The sequence below is a fragment of the Mustela putorius genome, unplaced genomic scaffold (genome assembly GCF_011764305.1).
Source record: "Mustela putorius furo isolate JIRA1106 unplaced genomic scaffold, ASM1176430v1.1 tig00003845_pilon_pilon_pilon, whole genome shotgun sequence".
NCBI lineage: Eukaryota > Metazoa > Chordata > Mammalia > Carnivora > Mustelidae > Mustela > Mustela putorius.
Window position 1 is genome coordinate 35,648,241 of NW_025421998.1, and position 25,031 is coordinate 35,673,271.

Here is a 25,031-nt window from a genome sequence, read left to right on the forward strand (position 1 = left end):
AAGGAAAAAGGAAAAGAAGAGGGAAAGGAAAAAGAGGGAAGAAAAGGGGAAAGGAGAGGGGAAGGAAGAAAAGACAAGACAAGATTCTGAGGAATTTGGTATGGGGTGTGGCCTGAGAGTCTAGATTTCTCACAAGTTAGTAGGTGATACCATTGTTGCTCATACACAGATTACACTGAGTAGCAAGGCTCTTGATAACTGGGCTGCTGAATTCTGGGAGCAACCGACGAACTGTTGGTGTTCCATCTGACTTAAGTAGTCACTCCATTCCGGTCCACTCTATACTGTTTGTCCCATCAGTCCCCAAATGAGAGGTCTGCCTTTCACACATTGCATTTTACTACATATTTCTAGGCAGAGTTAAAATGTGGGCATAAATGGGACAAGTTAGAGAAATATGCTGAGATAGCTCAGGAGAGCTTAACATTATGCAAATTCATCCTCAAAATTGCCATCCAAATTACTACCAAAAGAATATATCTAGGGACGCCTGGGTGGCTCAGTTGGTTAAGCAGCTGCCTTCGGCTCAGGTCATGATCCCAGGGTCCTGGGATCGAGTCCCACATCGGGCTCCTTGCTCGGCAGGGAGCCTGCCTCTGCCTCTGCCTGCCTCTTTGTCTGCCTGTGCTCGCTCTCTCTCCCTCTGTCTCTGGCAAATAAATAAATAAAATCTTAAAAAAAAAAAAAAAAGAATATATCTACAGGTTGCAAAGAAGTTGATCAGAGGAAGAATTAAAGGGAATATTAATGTGTCAAATAAATTATTAGGCTGGCTTTTCTGGCTCAGAAAATTTTTGTCAAATTCATACATGAAAAACCTTCATGAGCACAAATTCTGTCAAGTACTTTAAATATGTCCAAGATTTTTAAAACGTAATTATTCTCATTGTTTGACAACATTTGGGTTGAAATAGACCAAGTTTTGTCCTATCAGTTACTGAATACACTATTCAGTGTTCTATCCGTTAAGCAAGCCAATATGCCCTAGTTTTCTTTGGGATAATAACAACATACAAGAAACCAGGAATTGTGTATAGCTAAAGAAGTTACAAGCTCAAAAAGTCTGTTGAATAAAATAAATAGCCACCATTGTTGGGCCCCAAAACATGAGGATGAAGCCGAGACCCTCATGGTTGCCTGAATTTCAACAGTGGGCCAAAGCCCCTACAGAGGTGAGTTGTCTAGAAAGTATTATGTTCTGATCCCTTAGAATTTTCTCTTAATTTTGAGCTGTTGACACTGTACCTTTGCTTCTGGTAAACACGGTCCAAACACTTCCAACAAAAGTCTTTCTTCTTTTACTGCTTTTTCAAAGTCTGCAAAAGATATCTTGCCATCGTTGTCATAATCCTAGAGAGGACAGTGAATTCTCGATAAATGGTGGTTTTTAATTTTGCATAGAAAATAACACTTTGCCAAGTGAAACTATTAGTTTGCAATTCTGTGGGCACTACTTATTTATCAAGACTACTTACTTTATTCCCGTAAATCTGTTTGTAATACCTGGTATTACAGGTATCAATACCTAGCTGAATGTTAGTGTCCCTCCTGCCTCCAAATTCACATGTTAGGGCCTGCAGTGTGATGGTTTTGGAGGTGGGCTCTTTGGGAGGTAATTAGGTTTGGATGTCTTGAAGGTGGAGCCCCCAAGATAAAATTAGTGTCCCTTTAAGTGGAGAGAGACCAGAGTTCCCTCTTTCTGCCATGTGAGGACACACTGAAGTGGTAGCTGTCTATAAGCCAGGAAGAGAGCCCTCACCGTAGAAGTGAATGAGGTGCACCTTAGCTTGGATTTCCTAGTCTCTTGACTTTTTAAACAATTTTATTTTTAAGTATTCTCTACACCCAACACAACACTCGAACTTACAACTGTGAGATCAAGAGTTACACACGCTACCAACTGAGCCAGCCAGATGCCCCCCAGTCTCAGGATTTTAGGAAGTAAGTTCCTGTTATAGTTACCCAGTTTGGTATTCTGTTATAGCAGTCCAAGTGGACAAAGACACCTGAGTTACCTTAGATGTATAAAATACAGCCCTGTCCCCAAAGACTCATACTCTAATCGGTGGAATAAGACCAAAAAATTAGAGGACATGTATTATCATATTGCAACTTTTGTGATAAAAACAGTGCCATAGGGCAAAGATTTTCAAGTTTAATTTATAGTAATTTAAGTCGAGCTTGTTTTTCAAAGGACCTCTGACTTGGGAGCCCATTGTGTTCAGGATAAAAGTGAACTTGCTCAGGTAAGGAGCAAGGCACTGAGAGCAGTAACAGTTCAGGATGGACTAGAATCATGAGAAGATGCTTGCAGACCACTGGGAGGTCTTTCAAGATGGTTGAGATGGCCTTTAGGTAGCTGGAGAGGTGTGGGGAGGAAATGCAGAAGAATGGCTCACCCTGAACTCTGACAATATGAAGGAGTGTACGTCAGGAAGACAGACCTGTCTGGAGCATTAATGACAGGGACTATGGGAGACTAAACATGGGGAGACTATGTAGGTAGATTATAAATGCCTTTAACTATTTAATTGAATTTGGGTTTGATTTGATGAACTCTCGTTTTTTCACCTCTGGGCATGGCTAATTCAGGGTTGCTGAGAGTCTAACTTAGAGAGACATTTGAGTAATTATCAGAAAAAACTCACTCCATAATACCCTCCACCTGGCTCTGGGTATTAAGGAGGGCACATGCTGTAATGGGCACTGGGTGTTACACACAACTAAGGAATCACTGACCACTGTATCAAAAACAAACGATGAACTATATGTTGGCTAACAGAACATAGTAAAAAAAAGAAAGGAAAAATCTCACTCCATAATATTTCCTTTCAAAAAACAAGGGAGTGCATTTAGTACCGGGAACACACTATCTCTCAAGAAGTCTGCCCTAAGCCTTAGCAGCAGCTGGTGAAAGTATTTCTAATGGAAGAAGATAATGTGGAGCCTGTGTTAGTTGAATGTGAGACTCCGCAACCCCCATCATCTCTTTCCTTCCTGATCAGCAGAGTAATGGAGGTGAGCTGCATCCAGGGTGCCTTAGAGTCGCAAATTTTTAAAAAAAAAATTTTTTTAAAGATTTTATTTATTTATTTGACAGAGAGAGAAATCACAAGTACACAGAAAGGCAGGCAGAGAGGCAGGCAGAGAAAGGGGGGGAGGCAGGCTCCCAGCTGAGCAGAGAGCCCGATGCGGAGCTCAATCCCAGGACCCCGAGATCATGACCTGAGCTGAAGGCAGAGGCTTTAACCGACTGAGCCACCCAGGCACCCCTAGAGTCACACATTTTCAACGGTATCCAGGATAGGGTCATAGTAAGAAAGGAGAGAAATTACTATGTCTATAATAAAGTGGTACTATTTGTTTCATTGAGAGAATTCTGTGCCCCATTTTCTAGTGTGACCTTGGGTCAACCTAATTGTACCTCAGTTTTCTTATCTGTAAAATAGAGATAGTAATTTCTACTACATACGGTTGTTTTGAGGTTAAAGTGAGTTCATATATTAAAGTTCTGTGAGGGATCTGGCATATAGTCAGTATACGCCATTAGGGACAACTATTTTAACTATTATGTTATCTTGTTATAATGAGTGTTTCGATGGATTGGAGGGTGAGGGCTGTGAAGACCGATGAGAGTAGCATCTATTTTACACAAATCGAATCTGCCGCACTACCACCAACACATTAATGAAGTTTCACAGATAGTGAAATATTTTAAACTAACATTCATGTTGTGCAGTGATTCATTTAACCACCCAGCCATTCCCTGAGTATTTACTGAGCACCCATTATCAGCCAGGCACTGTTCTAAGCAATGGATAGAGCAGAAAACAAACAAAAATCTCCTGCCCTCATAAAGATTACTATCAATATGAAGGAAAATAAATCATTTCTTTGTCTTTAGCTTTCTCCAACATCTGCTTGATTGGATATAATAAGTTACAGGTTTTTATTCTTACCATTTTCTTCAGTGTTATATCTACCAACTCTTTTATTCCTTCATCCGTCTCTTCTTCAGATGACTGTTGGTGTAGACTGTTCTTCAACATGTCAAATATCTCTTCTCGAGAAATGTAACCATCACCATTCAAATAGTAAACTTCAAAACAGACTATCCAAAGCACAAGTAGTTTAAAGATTTGGAAAAGAACAGTTAAAATATCACTAGCCTTCTCTGCAGTTATTTCAATATATAGTTTTTAAAAAATATATATATATACAATTTATACAGTCTACAATTATTGGTCCATATGATAGAGATTTTAAAATAAAACACCCTTTATTATACTTCTTTCCATGTTATTAAATCCCTCTTGGGATGTGGATTTTGAAATTGAGAGTTTAAAAATGTTATGAAACCTGAAATCATGAAATTCCTAAAAGAGAATATAGGAACAAAGCTCCTTCACATGAGTCTTGGTTATGATTTCATGACTCTGACACCAAAAGCACAAACAATAAAATAAAAAACAAAGGGGACTACATCAAACTAGAAAGCTTCTGCACAGTAAAACAAAGCATCAGGAAATGAAAAGACAACCTGTGGAATGGGAAAATAATACTTGCAAAACTGTATCAGATAAGGTGTTAATATCGCAAATATATAAAGAATTCCTAAAATTCAATAGCAAAAAAACAAAAACAAAACAAAGAACCAAAACCAACCCGATTAAAAAGTGGGTAAAGGACTTCAATAGACAGTCTTCCAAAGAAGATAAATGAAAAGCCAACAGGTACAAGAAGAGATGCTCCATATCACTAGTCATTAGGGAAATCCCAATTAAAACCACAATGAGATATCATCTCATGCCTGTGAGAATAGCCATCATAAAAAAAAAAAAAGGGGGTGGGGGAGAGAGAGATTACAGCTTCTGTGGGGATGTGGAGAAAAGGGAATCCCAGTTCACTTTTAGTAGGATTATAAACTGGTGCAGCCACTCTGAAACATCATATGGAGTATCCTCAAAAAATTGAAAATAGAAGTACTGTATTCTCCAGCAATTCTACTTCTGGGAATATATCCAAAGGTAATGAAAACACTAACTCAAAAAAATACCTGCACCCCAATGTTCATAGCAGCATTATGTACAATAGCCAAGGTTTGAAAATAATCTAAGTTTCTAAAGATCGATGAGGGAATCCTATAATTTTCAACAACACAGGATGGGCCTTGAAGGTAGTATGCTAAGTAAAATAATTAAGACAGGGAAAGACAATACTCTACAATCTTCCTTATATGTGGAATCCAAACAAAACAAAACAAAGAAACAAAAAATCTGACAATAAGCTCAGAAAAGGAGCTCAGCCTTGAGGTGATCAGAGGTTAAGAGGGTTGAGGGAGAGGGAATTAGAGGAAGATGGTAAAAAGGTACAAACTTCCAGCATAAATTAAATAAATACTGGGGAAATAGTGTACAACATGATGACTAGAGCTAACACTGATGTATGATATACAGAAAAGTTGTTAAGAGAGTGAATCCTTAGAGTTTTCTCATAAGAATTTTTTCCCTTTATTCTTGTCTTCTTATTATGTCTATATGAGAAAACATGTTAGCTGAACCCATTGGGGTAATCATTTCACAATATATGTAAATCAAACCAATCTGTATTGCCTTGAATTTATACAGGGATGTGTATCAATTATTTCTCAATAAAAGCAGAGAAATAAAAGAATGGGGGGGGGTGATTGACAAAGATGCAGGTTCTTTTCATGTGTACCTAGATTGGAGAGGAAACAGTTTGCAGACAGGATATCAGAATGAACTTTGTAAGGAACATTTGATATTAAGTCTTCATAATTAAAAAACAGAACTCCACACTGATAAAGCACAAAGAGTCCAGATTCCTTGGTTGTAGCAGCTCAGGAAATGCTATTTTAAAATGTTGCACAGGGGGGCGCCTGGGTGGCTCAGGGAGGTTAAAGCCTCTGCCTTCAACTCAGGTCATGATCTCAGGGTCCTGGGATTAGGCTGCATCAGACTCTCTGCTAAGGAGGGAGCCTGCTTCCCCTGCCCTCTGCCTGCCCCTCTGCCTACTTGTGATCTCTGTCTGTCAAATAAACAAATAAATAAAATTGTACTTTAAACTGTTTCACAGGTAAAACTGTATTATAAAATGTTCCTTAGGGGCACCTGGGTGGTTCAGTGGATTAAGCCGCTGCCTTCAGCTCGGGTGGTGATCTCGAGGTCCTGGGATTAAGTCCCGCATTGGGCTCTCTGCTCAGCGGGAAGCCTGCTTCTCTCTCTCTCTCTCTGCCTACTTGTGATCTCTCTCTAATAAATAAATAAAATTTAATAAATAAATAAATAAAATGTTCCTTAGGTGAAACTGATGTAGCCAGTTGAAACCATTCCTCAATCCATGCTGGAGAATCAGTACTATAGGTACTTTACAACTAACTATTTTAAAATGCAGCTCACTGAAAATTTACATACCTAAGATTTTGCCATCTGTCTTGGCATTTATAAGTATGTTTAAATACATTACCTTAATTGGTAACTTCTTGTTTCTGGAATACTTTGAAATCAACGAGCTTAATTTAGGTACTTAAAACTATTTAAAAATAAAAAACGAGCAAACTAAAAAACCTATTTAAAAACAAATAATACCTTCTATATTCAAAGAGTTACAGTCAATTCCAACTTGTAAATATTAATAGTCCTTTTCCTCTTCTTGGTCCCCACTGTTATTTCTAGATAACTTCAACAATCTCCTAAAAGACTCCCCTGCCTCCATCCAATATTTCATTATTTATTATAGTTGATTCACAATTGTCCTCTTAGGGAGTGTTGGGGAGAGGAAACTGATCCTTTTTGCTAAGAATCAACCTTAATGATATATATTCAACTTACCTTATTAGCCCCATGTCTCAACATCAATTTTCCCACCTGAACTAGCTCAGTTAGTTATTCATACTGTTCCTACTGTCTAGCATGGTCTTCTTTCTAGTTTCTTTCTGCTCAAGGTTTACAAGAACCAACTGAAAGGCTCGTTATTCTGTGAGAGTGTCTTCTGATCCACCAAATCCATCAGAAGGGAACTTTCTCATCATTCCCATATAGTATGTTGAAAATACATAGATTTCTAAGTAATCACATTATATTGTGGTTATTAGTTTATATTTATATTATATGACCCAGAACTGAGCATCTCTGGTAGTAGAATGAGTTCCTGGGTCTTAGGTAAAACAGAAGTAAAAAAAGAAGAGTTTCATAGACTTCAAAAAAATACGATTGCAACTGCAATAAAGGAGATATGTATAAATGTTTTCTAAGTAAACTCTACACTCAATATGGGGCTCAAACTCAACCCAGAAATCAAGAGTTGTATGCTCTACTGATTGAGCCAGCCAAGTGCCCCTGGAGATAAATATTTAAACCTATGGTCATTGAATACATATACACATGTGTACATATACATGTATGTGTGTGTATCTCCATATTATGATTTTCTTACATGGAGTATAAAAACTAAGTACAAACTTCATCATATTACTGACAGAACATTTTTTTAAATATATTTGGGTAGTGAGTCTGTCATCCCCTTGGAGCCTACCATCTCCGCTATCCAAAAGGATCACTCTTTCCTTGGAGAGTGACTTCCATGACTCCTCCATTCACTCATGCCACAGAGGACCTTCCTTGGGTGCTAAATATGCAGTAGAGAAGGAGCTTTTGTAATCTAGTCAAATGTATCAGCAAAAACAATAGAACTGGATATAAAATTCCGGAGTATCAGATTAGCTGTGTCTTTCTGTTGAGTTTCTTCAATCCCTAGCACACATGCAGCGCCACCCTGTAAGAAGTAGTATTTTCCCCAAGTTAACATATCCTGAAGTGTAAGTGAAACATTTTTAGGAAGAGGGATTAGAGGAGGAAAATTCTTTGACAGTGTGATACTATTCACTCATGTATAATTGCTTTCAGTGCCACCTCCATTTTCCCTATGTATCACCACAAGAATCTACATCCATGAATGAAAACTTAGCTTTTCATTTCTCAGTGAGATTTTTGGTTTTTTATTTATTTTTTTTAAGATTTTTTAAATGTATTTATTTGACAGAGAGAAATCACAAGTAGATGGAGAGGCAGGCAGAGAGAGAGAGGGAAGCAGGCTTGATGTGGGACTCGATCCCAGGACCCTGAGATCATGACCCGAGCAGAAGGCAGCGGCTTAACCCACTGAGCCACCCAGGCGCCCCGACAGTGAGATTTTTGTATAAGAAAACTGTAACAAACCTAAGTGGCAACTATCTTTAAATTTATCCCCATGAAAAATTAGGCTGGAGAAAAGGGGAAATAAAGCCCCACAGGGTCACCTGGCTGACTCAGTAGGGCATGTGACTCTAGGTCTCGGGGTTGTGGGTTCAAGCTCCATGCTGGGTGTAGTGATTACTTAAAGTCTTCAGAAAGAAACCCCATATAATGTTGTATGTCAACTTCACCTTAACAAAAATAATTAAGAAAAGACCCTCACAAAACAAAGAAACAAAAAATCATAAATGTCAGAGAAAGTTGGTGGTTTTTAAAAATGTTGCTGTTGTTTAAAAAATGTGTGTTTAATAAGGGACCTTTTCCACAAGCCAAATCCAAATTCAAGTGGAAGAACAAGGGACTAAGATTTGCTTACTGATTGAGAACTTCACAGCCTTTTCTTAAGCAATTTGACACCGTAAGCAATTTTCCCTTGAAGAGTGCCATTTAAAATTGTTCCTATTTTCTTTCCTGGGATTTTCCCCAAAAACCTGGCCTCAGAGGTATAAAACATAGAAAATATACACACACCATTGGTACAAGTGAAGTGAGGTCAGAGCTAGTTATTTTTTGGCAAAATTGTGAATGGGGAAATTTTTGTCTTTGGAATTCCTAACATTCCGGTCCTATAGGAAACTCCTGTAATCCTTCTCCCTGTGGCCGTTCTTTGTCCTCAAGCTTCTTCCCTCTTTTCACTCATCCACACAAATTCTAACACTAGAGTATTGATGTCTGATGGTTAATGTGCATTTTATCTTGTTTTGTGTCAATCCCTCCCATTTATTTTCTTTGATCAAGAGACAAGGAATGGCCTCATTGTCACTTATGCACTGCCTTATATCAAGACCCATTTCCTGCTGAGACCACAGGCAGCCACAAAATCATTGACTAACCTTGCTGGCTGATTAGAGTTGGCAAACTCTAGTTGAAAAACAAGTTGACTTGCTGGTCTTGGCCTGGGCCTTAAGCCGAAGAGTGGTCCTGCTGACATTTAGGCATTATAAAACCAGTGAAGGAAGTGTTCGGGGTTCCTGGGACTAGAGACTCTCCCATGAAATAGGCTACCCATTTCATACATATTTTGATTTTTTTTTAACTGCTATGAGCTATTTTTGAAAGGTTGCTACAGAGAACATGGATTTCATATTTTTAAAAAACGTTTAAACAGGGCGCCTGGGTGGCTCAGTGGGTTAAGCTGCTGCCTTCAGCTCAGGTCATGATCTCAGGGTCCTGGGATCGAGTCCCGCATCGGGCTCTCTGCTCAGTGGGGAGCCTGCTTCCTCCTCTCTCTCTCTGCCTGCCTCTCTGCCTACTTGTGATCTCCCTCTGTCAAATAAATAAATAAAATCTTTAAAAAAAAAAAAAAACGTTTAAACATTCATTAAATACAAAATTGACAATGTATATTATTACTAAGTCAGTAATCACATATAGAAATCTTACACTTAAGCTTTTCTTCAAAAGTTCCTCGAAGAAACACTGATAATCCTTTAACCCACTCTTTCGCATTTATGCAGTTATCATTGTCTTTGTCAAATGCAAAAAATACTGAAAGAAAAACACCGTAGAAGCATATTGCAATTTATAGCTATTTTATAATTCGTAAGTATGTATATATGGAAAGATTTTTAAAACTTTCTTCCAAAATAAAAACAAAAAACACACTGAGAGACTTTTCTCCCAAACTGAGGGGAAAAAAAGGTTTTGGCACAGTCTTTCTTAAAAGAATCAAAATTAGAGTCCCCTGGGTGGCTCAGTGGGTTAAGCCACTGCCTTTGGCTCAGGTCATGATCTCAGGGTCCTGGGATCAAGCCCCACATTGGGCTCTGCTCAGCAGGGAGCCTGCTTCCCCCTCTCTCTCTCTGCCTGCTTGTGATCTCTCTCTCTGTCAAATAAATAAATAAAATCTTTAAAAAAATCAAAATTATTAGAAATATGTTCCTTCCAGATTTTTATAGAAAGAAAAAAATTAATTCTTCTCCATGATCAATGATGAACTTCACTTGTGATGTTTTGTACAGTTACTATGAGCCAAGAAGAACAACAGTGGAGCTAATCAAGATGAGGATAATTTTTATTCTAAAAGGAATGGCAGGGGCGCCTGGGTGGCTCAGTTGAGCAGCTGGCTCTTGATTTTGGCTCAGGTCATGATCTCAGGGTCCTGGGATCGAGCCCCACATCAGCTTCGTGTTCAGTGGGGAGTCTGCTTGAGTTTCTCTCTTTCCTCTCCCTCTGCACTTCTCCCAGCTCGTGCTCTGTCTCTCTCTGTGTGTTTCTCTCTAAAATATATAAATAAATCTGTAAAAACTTAATAAATAAAAAGAGTAGCAACGGGGAAACCTGGCTAGCTGAGTTGGCTAGCATGTGACTCTTGATCTTGGGGTCATGAATTCAAACCCCACACTGAATGTAGAGATTACTTTTTTTTTTAGAAGATTTTATTTATTTATTTGACAGAGAGAGAGAGATCACAAGTAGGCAGAGAGGCAGTGGGAGAGGAGGAAGGAGGCCCCCTGCTGAGCAGAAAGCCTGATGCAGGGCTCCATCCCAGGACTCTGGGATCATGACCTGAGCTGAAGGCAGAGGCTTAACCCACTGAGCCACCCAGGTGCCCCTAGAGATTACTTTTAAAAATAATAATAATATAAATAAAAATGCATTTTAAAAGAGTGGCAAAATTCTGTTCTGAATATAACAGAATTTATATTTAAGTATATAATACCTAAAGATAAATTACTAAAATAACATAATTTTTTAAAAAGATTTTATTTATTTATTTATTTGACAGACAGAGATCACAAGCAGACAAAGAGGCAGGCAGAGAGAGAGGAAGGGAAGCAGGATCCCTGCTGAGCAGAGAGCCCCATGCGGGGCTTGATCCCAGGACCTTTGGGATCATAACCTGAGCCAAAGGCAGAGGCTTTAACCCACTGAGCCACCCAGGCACCCCAAATAACATGCTATTTTTAAAATTACTAGAGAAATCTTAGTATGCTATAGAAAGCAAAGTGTTATTGACTCTTTTAGCGGTGATGTTAATTATTTTCATTATGATTATGGTCTCAAGGTACATACCTAGGTCAAACTTACCAAACTGAACATGAAAAATTTGCTAGTGAAACTAGATCACATTAAATAATTTTCTATTTTAAATATAAGATCTTGTCTTTTGGGACGCCTGGGTGGCTCAGTGGGTTAAGCCTCTGCCTTCGGCTCAGGTCATGATCTCAGGGTCCTGGGATAGAGTCCCATATCGGGCTCTCTGCTCAGCAGGGAGCCTGCTTCCTCCTCTCTCTCTCTCTGCCTGCCTCTCTACCTACTTGTGATCTCTGTCTGTCAAATAAATAAATAAAATCTTAAAAAAAAAATCTTGTCTTTTATTTTTTTTCAGTATAATGAGTAATTAGCATTTTTTGGTACTGATACAGGTTTTTTTTTTTTTATTAAGATTTTACTTATTTATTTGAGAGAGAGAAAGTGAGACAGAACATGAGAGGGGAGAGGGTCAGAGGGAGAAGCAGACTTCCTGTAGAGCATGGAGCCCAATGCGGGACTCGATTCCAGGACTCCAGGATCATGACCTAAGCCAAAGACAGTTGCTTAACCAATTGAACCACCCAGGCGCCCCACTGATTCAGTATTTTTTTATTTTAAAGATTTTATTTATTTATTTGACAGAGAGAGACTCAGCAAGAGAGGGAACACAGGCAGGGGGAATGGGAGAGTTAGAAGCAGACTTCCCGCCAAGCAGGGAGCCTATGCAGGGCTCGATCCCAGAACCCTGGGATCATGACCTGAGCCAAAGGCAGAAACGTAATGACAGAGCCACCCAGGCATCCCCTGATACAGTATTTTTAAGAAGAGGAAGAAGTCATTTAATAGTTTACATGTCTATAGCATATGAATCCAAAGACATCATGAATAAAAAGCCATATGCTTAACTAAAAAAAAAAAAAAAAAATACCTGTCAGCTTATTTAGTTCATTGCTGGTTATTTCTCAAAGTGGTACAGCTACAAGATAAGAAATTCTGAGTGAGTTTTCTTTTTTTGCTTTTTTTTTTTTTAAGATTTTATTTATTTGTCAGGGATAGAGGGAGATAGAGCGAGCGAGCACAGGCAGACAGAGAGGCAGGCAGAGGCAGAGGGAGAAGCAGGCTCCCTGCCGAGCAAGGAGCCCGATGTGGGACTCGATCCCAGGACACTGGGATCATGACCTGAGCTGAAGGCAGCTGCTTAACCAACTGAGCCACCCAGGCATCCATCCCTCTGAGTGAGTTTTTATTAAAAACTATCGTATAATCAAATCAACCTTTGTTTTGTCTTACCACAATTAAGTCTTTCTAGTTTGACACTGAAAAATTCAAGAGGCATCTGTGTGGTTTAGTCAGCTGAGCACCCAACTCTTGATTTTGGCTCAGGTCATGATCTGGGGGTTGTGGGATCAACCCCCAAGCTCCCGGAGGGGCTTTGTGCTCTGTGATGGGTTTCTGCTGAGCATAGAATCTGCTTGTCCCTTTCCCTTTCCTCTGTCTCTCCCCCAACATGCATGATCCCTCTAAATAAATAAATAAATAAATAAATCTTTTTAAAGAAATTCAGAGTCTTTGATGACAACTGAATACATACATATATATATATACATATATATATATAAATTTGGCATCTATAAATTTGTCATTACAAATATATATTTGCCACATTACAAATATATATATGTACAGCATATATATTGCCATCTCGGCTTGGCCCATTTCAGTTTCTTAAGACTCTTACCCCTGTTCATTAGCATATCATCAGTCATCCCAAATATGTTGTGCAGGATCACTCGAAACGCGTTACGGTCTAGTCCGAAGTTATTAAGTCTTACATTAGCTCTTTCCACCAAGCTGTGAAAAAGTCGTAGGAGACACTCTACTTCACTTTTTTTGACTGCAAAATAAAAATACAAATAAATACAGCTTAGACTTAGTCCTTGAGTACTCCAATCTAATAAAAAATATTTTACTAAGCAGCTCTTTTGTCCCCGTGCTGCTAGATGCTCTAGCGATTAGAAAGTAGGACATGACTTGTTACTTGAGAGCTTACCTTTCTGGGAGTCACCAAGAAGTCTCATAAGAGAGTATGTAAATGAAAAATTATGTAATACTAACACTCACCATTATAGATATGCGTAGTATTTATACGGGAAGGAATGTGTTCAGGGAAGTACAACAGAGAATTCCAGGGAGAGAAAACATGGGTAAAGGAAAGACTTAGAACTGCTGTCAGGTTTGAACATGCTTTACTGGGAGCACAGCAAGTTGAGAAGTGAAAATACAAGATTGAAGAGGATGGGTTAATGGCAGAGGGCCTTGAAAGCCTAGTCAGAAAATTACCATTTACAGTTGACTTGAACCACATACGTTCAAACTGCGGGTCCACTTAAATGTGACTTAAAAAAAAATAAACATAGTACAGTACTGTAAATATATTTTCTGTTATGATTTTCTCCCTTTCTTTCTTTAAGAGAGAGAGTGGGGAGGGGTTGAGAGAGAGGGGAAGAATCTTAAGTCTCCATGCCCAGAGCCCAATCTCATGACCCTGTGATCACGACCTGAGCTGAAATCAAGAGTTGAAGGCTCAACCAACTGAGCCAGCAAGGTGCCCCATTCTCTTATGACTTTCTTAATAACATTTTACTTACTTTATGCAAGTAGTATATAATACATAAAATATATGAAATATGTTAATTGACTTTATAAGCAAGGTCAGTAATAGGCTATTGGTAGTTAAGGTTTGGGGTAGTCAAACATGGATTTTCAACTGTATGGGTGTTGGTGCTTTTATCCTCCAGGTTGTTCAAGCATCAACTGCATTTTACTGGAGCAATGATTTTTCTCATGGACCATCTATAAGAGAGAATCAACCCCCTCTCCACTGTTTATTTAATCCAGAGTCCCATGTCTTGCCCCAAAACTACCAAGTCAGGATCGCTAACATCAGGCCCACAAATTAGCTTTTATTTTTTTATTTACTTAAAGAGTTTTATTTATTGGGGCATCTGGGTGGCTCAGTTGTTTAAGTGTCTGCCTACAGCTCAGGGGGTCCTGGGATTGAGCCCCACATCAGGCTCCCCGCTCAGTGGGGAGTCTGCTTCTCCCTTTCCGCCTGACACTCCCCTGCTTGTGCTCTCTCTCTCTGTCAAATAAATTAAAAAAAAAAGTTTTATTTGTTTATTTGAGAGAGAGAGAGAGAGAGAGCAGGGAGGAGGAGTAAAGGGAGTGGGAGGAGCAGACTCACCACTGAGCAGGGGGCCCAACACATGGCTCCAACCCAGGAACCCAGGATCATGACCTGAGCCAAAGGCAGATGCTTCACCCACTGAGCCACCCAGGCTTCCTGGAATTAGCTTTTAAAGAAGAGCTGGGTTGATTCTTCTAGGACCTAAGGTGGAGAAGTGGTTTAGGAAAATTCATGTAGCAAAATTATATTTAAGGGGAAAACTGGAAGCATAGAAGCCAGGCTTGGAGTGATAGGGCTTTGGTTAGGGAGGTGGAAATAAGATCAGAAACTGGGAAAGGGCCTGAGAAGTTAGAGAAAATCAGTAGGACTTGGTGACTAATTTTCAAATAGAAATTTCCAATATTCCAACATCCATATGCCTAGATTTCAGTCTAGACTTAGGAAAAGGGTATTTTTTTTAAAGAAGTGTGTGGATATTCTAATGCATTTTCAGGACTTAGAATTAGGGAATTAGATTTAGTGGGTTGGGGGGTACTAAAGTGCCTAGATTCCCCTTCATTTCTTACCTAAACAGGGGACTTAGACAAGTCATATAGCTTCTTAATGGTCAGAGTCCTCACCTATAAAATTGGGTATTGTCCTAAATGATCTTTGAGATTCTTTTCAGTTCCCGAAAACCCAATTCTATGAATCAAAGATTATTTGAAAGAACCAGAAAAGCTAGGAAGGAAAGCTGGTTATTATTTCTTTTTTCTTCTCCAACCCCTGCCTCCTACTTTCTTTTTATAGAGAATTTGGGGAGAAATTTTAGATGCTGTCTGAGATGATTTCATGTCCCCCAACTGAAATCAATGACAACACACAGCACATACACAGTTTACAACATTAGGGTTTCTATGATGGTCAGAGTGGTTTGGTTCTTAGGGGAATGGTTGACAAAATCTGAAGAATAAGGAATTACAAAGGTACCTACTAATACTGTTTTATGAACTGAGTTAGATTCTCAAGCTCCACAGTATAACTGAAATATGACATACAGGTCATTTTTATCCATCCAATAACCATTTATTTTTTTTAAAGATTTTATTTATTTATTTGACAAAGAGAGATCACAAGTAGATGGAGAGGCAGGCAGAGAGAGAGAGAGATAGAGGGAAGCAGGCTCCCTGCTGAGCAGAGAGCCCGATGCAGAACTTGATCCCAGGACCCTGAGATCATGACCTGAGCGGAAGGCAGTGGCTTAACCCACTGAGCCACCCAGGCGCCCTCCAATAACCATTTATTAAGAGCCTCTTGTGAACCAGGCAATGCATACACCATGCTTGCTGCTCACCAAGTTGTTACCCTTTGGCTAAGATTAAAAAAAAAAAAAGTGCTGCAAGTATGACAAGCACTACGATTGATGGTGTTTGATGGTGACCCAAAGGAAGGAATAATCAATTGGAGTAGGCAGGAGGAAATTAAAAGTCCCAAGGAGGTGTCATTTGAGCTAAAGCCTGCCAAAGCAAGCATTTGTCAGAGGAGGCAGCTTGGAGGTATGTTCTGAGAACTAGCTGCAAATGGTGTTGTGCAGCTAGATGGCAGACTTGACTTTACAGACAATGAGGAGTTTCTGGAAAATTTTCACTGGCAAGTTAACAGGATCGTATTTGCACTTCAGGGAGAACACGTGGGATGCCTGGGTGGCTCAGTCAATAAGGGGTCTGCCTCTCAATCACAAAGAAAAGTTCAGAAGGGACTCAAACACCTGGAAGCTAAAGGCCACCTTGCTTAAGAATGCTTGGATCAACCAGGAGATCAAAGAAGAACTGAAACAATTCATGGAAACCAATGAGAATGAAGACACTTTGCTCCAAAACCTATGGGATACAGCAAAGGCGGTCCTAAGGGGGAAATACATAGCCATCCAAGCCTCCCTCAAAAAAATTGAAAAATCCAGAATACACCAGCTGTCTCTACACCTTAAAGAACTGGAGAATCAACAACAAATCAAACCAACTCCACACATAAGGGAAATCATCAAGATTAGAGCTGAGATCAATGAGGTAGAAACCAGAGATACAGTAGAACATATCAATGAAACTAGAAGCTGGTTTTTTGAAAGAATCAATAAGATTGATAAACCATTGGCCGCACTAATCCAAAAGAAAAGAGAGAAAGCCCAATTTATAAAATTATGAATGAAAAGGGAGAGATCACAACTAACACCAAGGAAGTAGAAACAATCATCAGAAGTTATTATCAACAGTTATATGCCAATAAGCTTAGCAACCTAGATGAAATCGATGCATTCCTGGAAAACTATAAACTCCCCAAATTGAACCAGGAAGAAATCGACAATCTGAATAGACCGATATCTAGTAACAAGATTGAAGCAGTGATCAAAAACCTCCCAAAAAACAAGAGCCCAGGACCTGACAGATTCCCTGGGGAATTCTACCAAACTTTCAAAGAAGAAATAACACCTATTCTCCTGAAGCTATTTCAAAAAATTGAAGCAGAAGGAAAACTTCCAGACTCTTTCTATGAAGCCAGCATTACCCTGATCCCCAAACCAGGCAAAGACCCTACCAAAAAGGAGAATTTCAGACCAATATCACTGATGAATATGGATGCTAAGATTCTCAACAAGATCTAGCAAACAGGATCCAACAGCACATTAAAAAGATTATCCACCGGGGCACCTGGGTGGCTCAGTGGGTTAAGCCTCTGCCTTCGGCTCAGGTCATGATCTCATGGTCCTGGGATGGAGTCCCATATCGGGCTCTCTGCTCAGCAGGGAGCCTGCTTCCCCCTTCTCTCTCTCTGCCTCTCTGCCTACTTGTGATTTCTCTCTTTGTTAAAGGAATAAATAAAATCTTTAAAATAAAAAGAAAAAGATTATCCACCATGACCAGGTGGGATTTATCCCTGGGCTACAAGGATGGTTCAACATTTGCAAATCAATCAATGTGATACAACAAATTAATATGAGAAGAGAGAAGAACCACATGGTCCTCTCAATTGATGCAGAAAAAGCATTTGACAAAATCCAGCATCCATTCCTGATTAAAATGCTTCAAAGTTTAGGGATAGAGGGAACATTCCTGAGCCTCATCAAATCTATCTATGAAAGACCCACAGCAAATATCATCCTCAATGGGAAAAAGCTTGCAGCCTTCCCGTTGAGATCAGGAACAAGACAAGGATGCCCACTCTCACCACTCTTGTTCAACATAGTATTAGAAGTCCTAGCAACAGCAATCAGACAACAAAGAGAAATAAAAGGTATCCAAATTGGCAATGAAGAAGTTAAACTCTCTCTCTTTGCAGATGACATGATTCTTTATATGGAAAACCCAAAAGACTCCACCCCCAAACTACTAGAACTCATACAGCAATTCAGCAACGTGGCAGGATACAAAGTCAATGTGCAGAAATCAGTGGCCTTCTTATACACTAACAATGAAAATACAGAAAGGGAAATTAGAGAATCAATTCCATTTACTATAGCACCAAGAACCATAAGATACCTGGGAATAAACCTAACCAAAGAGGTAAAGGATCTGTACTCGAGGAACTACAGAATACTCATGAAAGAAATTGAAGAAGGGGCGCCTGGGTGGCTCAGTGGGTTAAGCCGCTGCCTTCGGCTCGGGTCATGATCTCAGGGTCCTGGGATAGAGTCCCGCATCGGGCTCTCTGCTCAGCAGGGAGCCTGCTTCCCTCTCTCTCTGCCTGCCTCTCTGTCTACTTGTGATTTCTGTCAAAATAAATAAATAAAATCTTAAAAAAAAAAAAAAAAGAAAGAAATTGAAGAAGACACAAAAAGATGGAAGACCATTCCATGTTCTTGGATCGGAAGAATAAACATTGTTAAAATGTCTATACTGCCTAGAGCAATCTATACTTTTAATGCCATTCCGATCAAAATTCCACCGGTATTCTTCAAAGAGCTGGAGCAAATAATCCAAAAATTTGTATGGAATCAGAAGAGACCCTGAATCACTAAGGAAATGTTGAAAAACAAAAATAAAGCTGGGGGCATCACGTTACCTGATTTCAAGCTTTACTACAAAGCTGTGATCACCAAACAGCAAGGTACTGGCATAAAAACAGACACATAGACCAGTGGAACAGAGTAGAGAGCCCAGATATGGACCCTCAACTCTATGGTCAATTAATCTTCGACAAAACAGGAAAAAATATACAGTGGAAAAAATATACAGTGGAAATAAATGGTGCTGGGAAAACTGGGCAGCTATATGTAGAAGAATGAAATTCGACCATTCTCTTACACCGTACACAAAGATAAACTCAAAATGGATAAAAAAGACCTCAACGTGAGACAGGAATCCATCAGAATCCTAGAGGAGAACATAGGCACTAATCTCTTCGAATATCAGCCCCAGCAACTTCTTTCAAGATATGTCTCCAAAGGCAAAGGAAACAAAAATGAAAATAAACTTTTGGGACTTCATCAAAATCAAAAGCTTCTGCACAGCAAAGGAAACAGTCAAAAAAACAAAGAGGCAACCCACGGAATGGGAGAAGATATTTGCAAATGACAGTACAGACAAAAGGTTGATGTCCAGGATCTATAATGAACTCCTCAAACTCAATACACAAAACAGGCAATCATATCAAAAAATGGGCAGAAGATATAAACAGACACTTCTCCAATCAAGACATACAAATGGCTATCAGACACATGAAAAAATGTTCATCATCACTAGCCCTCAGGAAGATTCAAATTAAAACCACACTGAGATATCACCTTACACCAGTTAGAATGGCCAAAGTTAACAAGACAGGAAACAACATGTGCTGGAGGGGATGTGGAGAAAGGGGAACCCTCTTACACTGTTGGTGGGAATGCAAGTTGGTGCAGCCTCTTTGGAGAACAGTGTGGAGATTCCTCAAGAAATCAAAAATAGAACTTCCCTATGACCCTGCAATTGCACTCCTGGGTATTTACCCCAAAGATACAGATGTCGTGAAAAGAAGGGCCATCTGTACCCCAATATTTATAGCAGCAATGGCCACGGTTGCCAAACTGTGGAAAGAACCAAGATGTCCTTCAACGGACAAATGGGTAAGGAAAATGTGGTCCATATACACTATGGAGTATTATGCCTCCATCAGAAAGGATGAATACCCAACTTTTGTAGCAACATGGACGGGATTGGAAGAGATTATGCTGAGTGAAGTAAGTCAAGCAGAGTCAATTATCATATGGCTTCACTTATTTGTGGAGCATAACAAATAGCATGGAGGACAAGGGGTGTTAGAGAAAGGAGTTGGGGTAAATTGGAAGGGGAGGTGAATCATGAGAGACTATGGACTCTGAAAAACAATCTGAGGGGTTTGAAGTGGCGGGGGGGGGTGGGAGGTTGGGGTACCAGGTGGTGGGTATTATAGAGGGCACAGATTGCATGGAGCACTGGGTTTGGTGAAAAAATAATGAATACTGTTATGCTGAAAATAAATAAATTAATAAAATAAATAAAATAAAATAGCTTCCAAAAAAATAAATAAATAAAATAATAAAACATCTTTCAAAAGAAAAAATAATAATAATAAGGGGTCTGCCTTCAGCTCAGGTCATGACCCCGGGGTCCTGGGATTGAATACTGCATTCGGCTCCTTGCTCATCAGGGAGTCTGCTTTTCCCTCTGCCTGTTCTGCCTCCTGCTCCCCCTGCTTAAGCTCTTTTGCTCTCTGATAAATAAAAATCTTTAAGGGAGAACATTCTGGCAGTAGATTCTTGAAACTACCTGATGAATGAGGAGTTGAGATATGACAAGACTGTCTTCCCAAAAACAATTTTAACAGTCCTTCCCATGCCATATGCTCTTTGTACAATTATTTTGATATTCCTCTGAGAGATGGGGGTCTCTCCTTTACTTGAAACTAGGAGGGAGCAGGGTGTGTGTGTGTGTGTGTGTGTGTGTGTCTGTGTGTGAGACTGTTTCAACCAGTAGAGCTCAGTGGAAATAAGGCAAGGAAGGTGACTTTTCAAGGCCAGGTCACAGAAGGGGATGCAGCTGCTCTGAGGCTGAAAACTTGAAAACTGCTGCCTCCTCCTCCCCCTTCTTGAATATGAAGAAAAAGGAAGCTCAGGTGTGGATGCACTATATGGAGTCCAGAGTATGTTAATGATTGCCTGATAGTCTTGCTTGGTTCTGAGGGAGAGAATTATCAACGAATGGAAATGTTAGCACAACAATGTGAAAATGGGTCCCTGAGGAAAGGGAGGTTTTGAGTCAGGAGCGGCTCTGAGTCAAATACTAAGAAGTCATTCAACACAGCTATCAAGGATTTTAGGCCCAGTCTTTAGCAGGTACTTCCTCTGGGTTTTATCTACGTAAGCTCATATTTCATTACATCTTAAAACCTTACTCATGAGGTCAAGGAACCATGGTAAATTATATGTGAAAGATCACATGTGAATGAGGATGGTGAGGTCCTAGAGATTGGCCCATGCTATTTATTTTGGAATAATTTTAGATTCACGAAAGAGAAGCAATGATGATAAAGTTTGCATAAAATCTTCACTCTCTCCCTGTTAACACCTTACAGAACCATGATACAGTTGTCAAAACAAATATGCTAACATTGGCACATTATTATTAACTAAACTAAAGATTTTACCACTTTTCCTACTTAAGTCCTCTTAAGGGGTTCCAGAATCCAAGCTAGGATAAACTTGGTTGTCATGTCTCTTCAAATCTGTGATAGTTTTCAGTCTTTGTGATCTTGGTATTTTATTTTGCATAACGTTCCTCAGTTTGTGTTTGCCTAATGTTTTTCTCACAATTAGACCATGGTTAGGTGTTTTGGTGAAGACTACCAGAGATAAATTGCTGTTCTTCTCACATGTCAGGGTGATACATATTAAGAAGGTTAACGGCTGATAACTTTGATCACTTGGTTAAGCTAGTCTACAGGGTTCTCCACTCTAGTTATTGTTTTCCCTTTCCACAATCTATTCTCCCCCCACCCACAATTTATTCTTTAGAAGCCAACTATTCAAGTAAAATGGAATCCCACTACTTGGAAAGGAGCATCTATACTATTATTTGGAGTTCTCCTGAAAGAAAGAGATCTTTTCCCCATTTACTTACTCAATTATTTATGTCACTATGGGGTGGGGGGAGGCAGAGAGACAAAGAAGACTTATTTGTAACAATTGTTAATCTTCTTACTGAAATTGTTCTAGTTTTGGCCATTAGGAGTTTGAGTTGGCTCTTGTATATTTCACATAGCACAACCCACTGGCTTTTTCACCTCTTTGCTTCCTGGTACTATTTGTTGGGCTAATCTCATATCACCTCTGTGTGAGATAACAGGGAATATATATATATATATATATATTGGTCCCTGCCCCTGGTTCCTAACACATAGCTCCCCAAACTCTTGGGATTTCCTAAATGATGTGAACAGTAGGAGTATCTTTTGTTAAATTTAGTCATTGACCCTGGTTCTCAACACAAAGCTCCTAAATCTCTTAGAACATCGGGGTGGAGGGGTAATAGGAATCTTTTGTTCTAATGAAGTGATTGCTAGTGACTTCTGGATGGGAGCCGGTCACCAGAAAGACCAAAGTGTTGATTGAAAGCTTGGAACTTTCAGCCCCATCCCCTGTTCTCAGAAGGGTTGGCTCTTGAGTTAATTATCTATGAAGCCTATGTGATGAAACCTTCATGAAGCCCCCAAAATAGTGTTCAGGGAGCTTCTAGGTTGGTGAACATATGAATGTCCTGGCAGAGAGAATGGAAGCTCCATGCCCTTTCCCACATACCTTGCCCTATGCATCTCTTCCATCTAGCTCTTCCCGATTATATCCCTTTATAATAAATCAGTAATTTATTAAACTATTTTTCTTAGTTCTGTGAGCTGCTCTAGCAAATTAATTGGACTTCCAATTTATAGCCAGTCAGTCAGAAATGAACATAAAACAACCTGGACTTGTGATGGTCATCTGAAGTGGGAGACAGTCTTATGGAACTGAACTCAACTTACGGGATCTGATGCCATCTCAGTTAGTGAGATTTTAATAAAAAATCGCTGGGATGTCCCAGAAAATTCCTTGCTGGGAAAAAAACCACAGAGTTGTTGGAGACCAGAAATGTCAGAAGTGTAAATGTGGTATTTGGTAGTAATGTCAGAGTAAAACAGAAACATACAGGTGTGGTGTAGGGTTTCCTTCTACACTCTGTGCAGCTACTTCTTCAAGGAATCCTGGTTCTTTTTATTGGAGACTGGCATTTAGACACCAAGGCCTAGGCACTGGGTGTGCTGGTTATTATTGGGGTATTAATATTTCTAAGCCCAATACATAATATGGCCTAAACGGAATGTGACAAAATTGAGAAATGGGGAGGTTGAATGTTTGCCTCCTTTTAAGACTTTATTGATACTCTCCACCTAAAAAAAACAAAAACAAAAACTTAGGAATATTCACAAAGTGATGCGTTCTCAAAGAAACTGTGTCAACATGATCAAATAATGTATTATCTAAGACTTATGTATCTTGATATCCCTTCCCTTAAAAATCACCATTGTCCATGAAAAAACATAATGTGATGTATTAATAAATATTGGGTTATATTCTTAAAAAATAATGGGGGGAGGCAGAATATTTCCAAGCCCTCTCAGCAGACACAGCTGGAAAATACGTATGCATACTAACCTATATATGCATACATATTGGCCCATGTTATGTCTCACAAAGTGAAAGGTAAATATTGGGCTACTGGGTATCTAGGTGGTCCTGGGCTAAGTCCAGAAGAGATTATCAACTGAATTAAAAGATTCATGAATACTCAGGGGCTCTTGAATTCACAAGAGTTTATCATACTAGATGTAACCTATTTCCTCCTCTTGGTAGGAGTGGATCGGAGAAATGCAGCTCGCGAAGTATATGGATTTTAGCAAGGCATTTGAGAAAAACCTCTTACCCTTGAATTAATTGTCTACGCAGTATCCAGTAGTGCCAAGCACCATAGTAGGTTCTCAAATGTTTGCTGAAATAAAGGATAACCCCTTATAAACAGGAGAGGTAAAGGGATATACTGGATGAGTCAGGGTTCAAAGTAACTTCTTGATGGCAAGATAATCACTTGAATCAAACAAGAAATTATTGGGAAGTTTTAAAATTCTTCAGTTAGCTTTAAAAAAAAATTTTTTTTTATCTATGTAAGTGTAAAAATTGTGGCTAAACAACACTGTGAAAAAGACTGGGTCAGCTCCTATCAGTCAGATTGGGATTATTAGGGTGATAGAACTGAAGTTTCATGAAACTTAAGATATATGTTGGCTAATTGAATTTTAAATTAAAAAAAAAATTCTACGGGAAGACAGACACCATGTAGTTAGTAATATTATTTACGATTCTGAAGAAGGAAGAAAAAAGTACAATTTTCTGTGTTTAAAGCACAAAATAAGGCAGTAGGTAGTGGAAACCCCTGCCTATTAGTTGTTTCTAAATGACAGTTTTGAAGGCTTAAGGGAAAAAATTAATTATCAATGTGAGAAATAATACCAAGACAATAAATCAGCTAGGTTTCAAATTCCACAGAGACCAAAAAAAGATTTAATATACATACACACACATACATGCACACACACAAAGCCAGATTGCCAAGGATGTGTAAATATGCAACTTAATGTGTAAATTTAGAATAATTAAAAAAAAAAAAGAAACTCATAAATTTAAAAAAGGAACTGAAGTTTCACTTGGAAAAGATAATTTTGATCAGGAATTCTTAAGCTTAAGTGTGTCTAATACATGGAGTCAATGATCTGGATGCTTGGCCCCCACTTACAGATTTTTAAACATACGTAGGGTGATATCCAGGAATCTGCATTTTCAATATGACTCTTTAGGTAATTCTGATGGTGGAGATACTCCTACCATATTATGAGGAAGAAGTACCTAGCCAAGATAAACTACAGAATTTGTGGGCCCAAGGCAAAACTCAAAACATTAAGTCAGTGTTAGCAGAGCATTAAACTAAGCATGGGGCCCTGTGACAATGCACAGGTTGCATACCCATGAAGCCATTTATTATGTCCTGAGGTAATGATCTGCCACCCCCACTAGATTAAAGGTTTAAAAAAATCCTACTTAATTTTAATTCACATTTAAATAGTCACACATATACTTAAACAAAATGAGGCACCTGGCTGGCTTGGTTGCTAAAGCATGCAATGACTCTTCATCTCAGCATTGTGAGTTCAAGCTGCATCTTGGGTTTAGAGATTACTTAAAATATTTTTTTAGATAATAGCCACCCATAGCTAATGGTTACTGTACTGGACAATGCAGCTCTAGCTCTTGAATGTTTTATTCCAGCCAGCTGCCCCAAGACAGTCCTTTCTTGAAAGGAGGCCAAGATGGCACTAGTTATTAGCCCTCCCCACACCTACCTATTAAGAACTACATTCCAGGGGCACCTGGCTTTCAGTTGGGAGAGCATGAGACTCTTGATCTTGGGGTTGTGAACTGGAGGCCCATGTTGGGTTGTAGAAATTACTTAAAAATAAAACCTTAAGACAACAACTGCAACAAA

The 25,031-nt window shown here is 39.2% G+C and overlaps 1 protein-coding gene across 2 annotated transcripts in view; it reads right to left on the bottom strand.

Moving 5' to 3' along the window:
- The window catches only part of LOC101670130 (EF-hand calcium-binding domain-containing protein 1), a 32,687-nt gene that overhangs the window by 4,562 nt on the left and 3,094 nt on the right, over positions 1 to 25,031 (bottom strand). For both annotated transcript variants that reach the window (XM_013047849.2, XM_004776434.3), the window contains exons 2-4: positions 13,027 to 13,182; positions 3,960 to 4,111; positions 1,246 to 1,350 (exon numbers count right to left, since the gene is read on the bottom strand). In XM_013047849.2, coding sequence (XP_012903303.1) covers positions 1,246 to 1,350; positions 3,960 to 4,111; positions 13,027 to 13,182 — 413 coding nt within the window. The remainder of the gene's footprint in view (positions 1 to 1,245; positions 1,351 to 3,959; positions 4,112 to 13,026; positions 13,183 to 25,031) is intronic.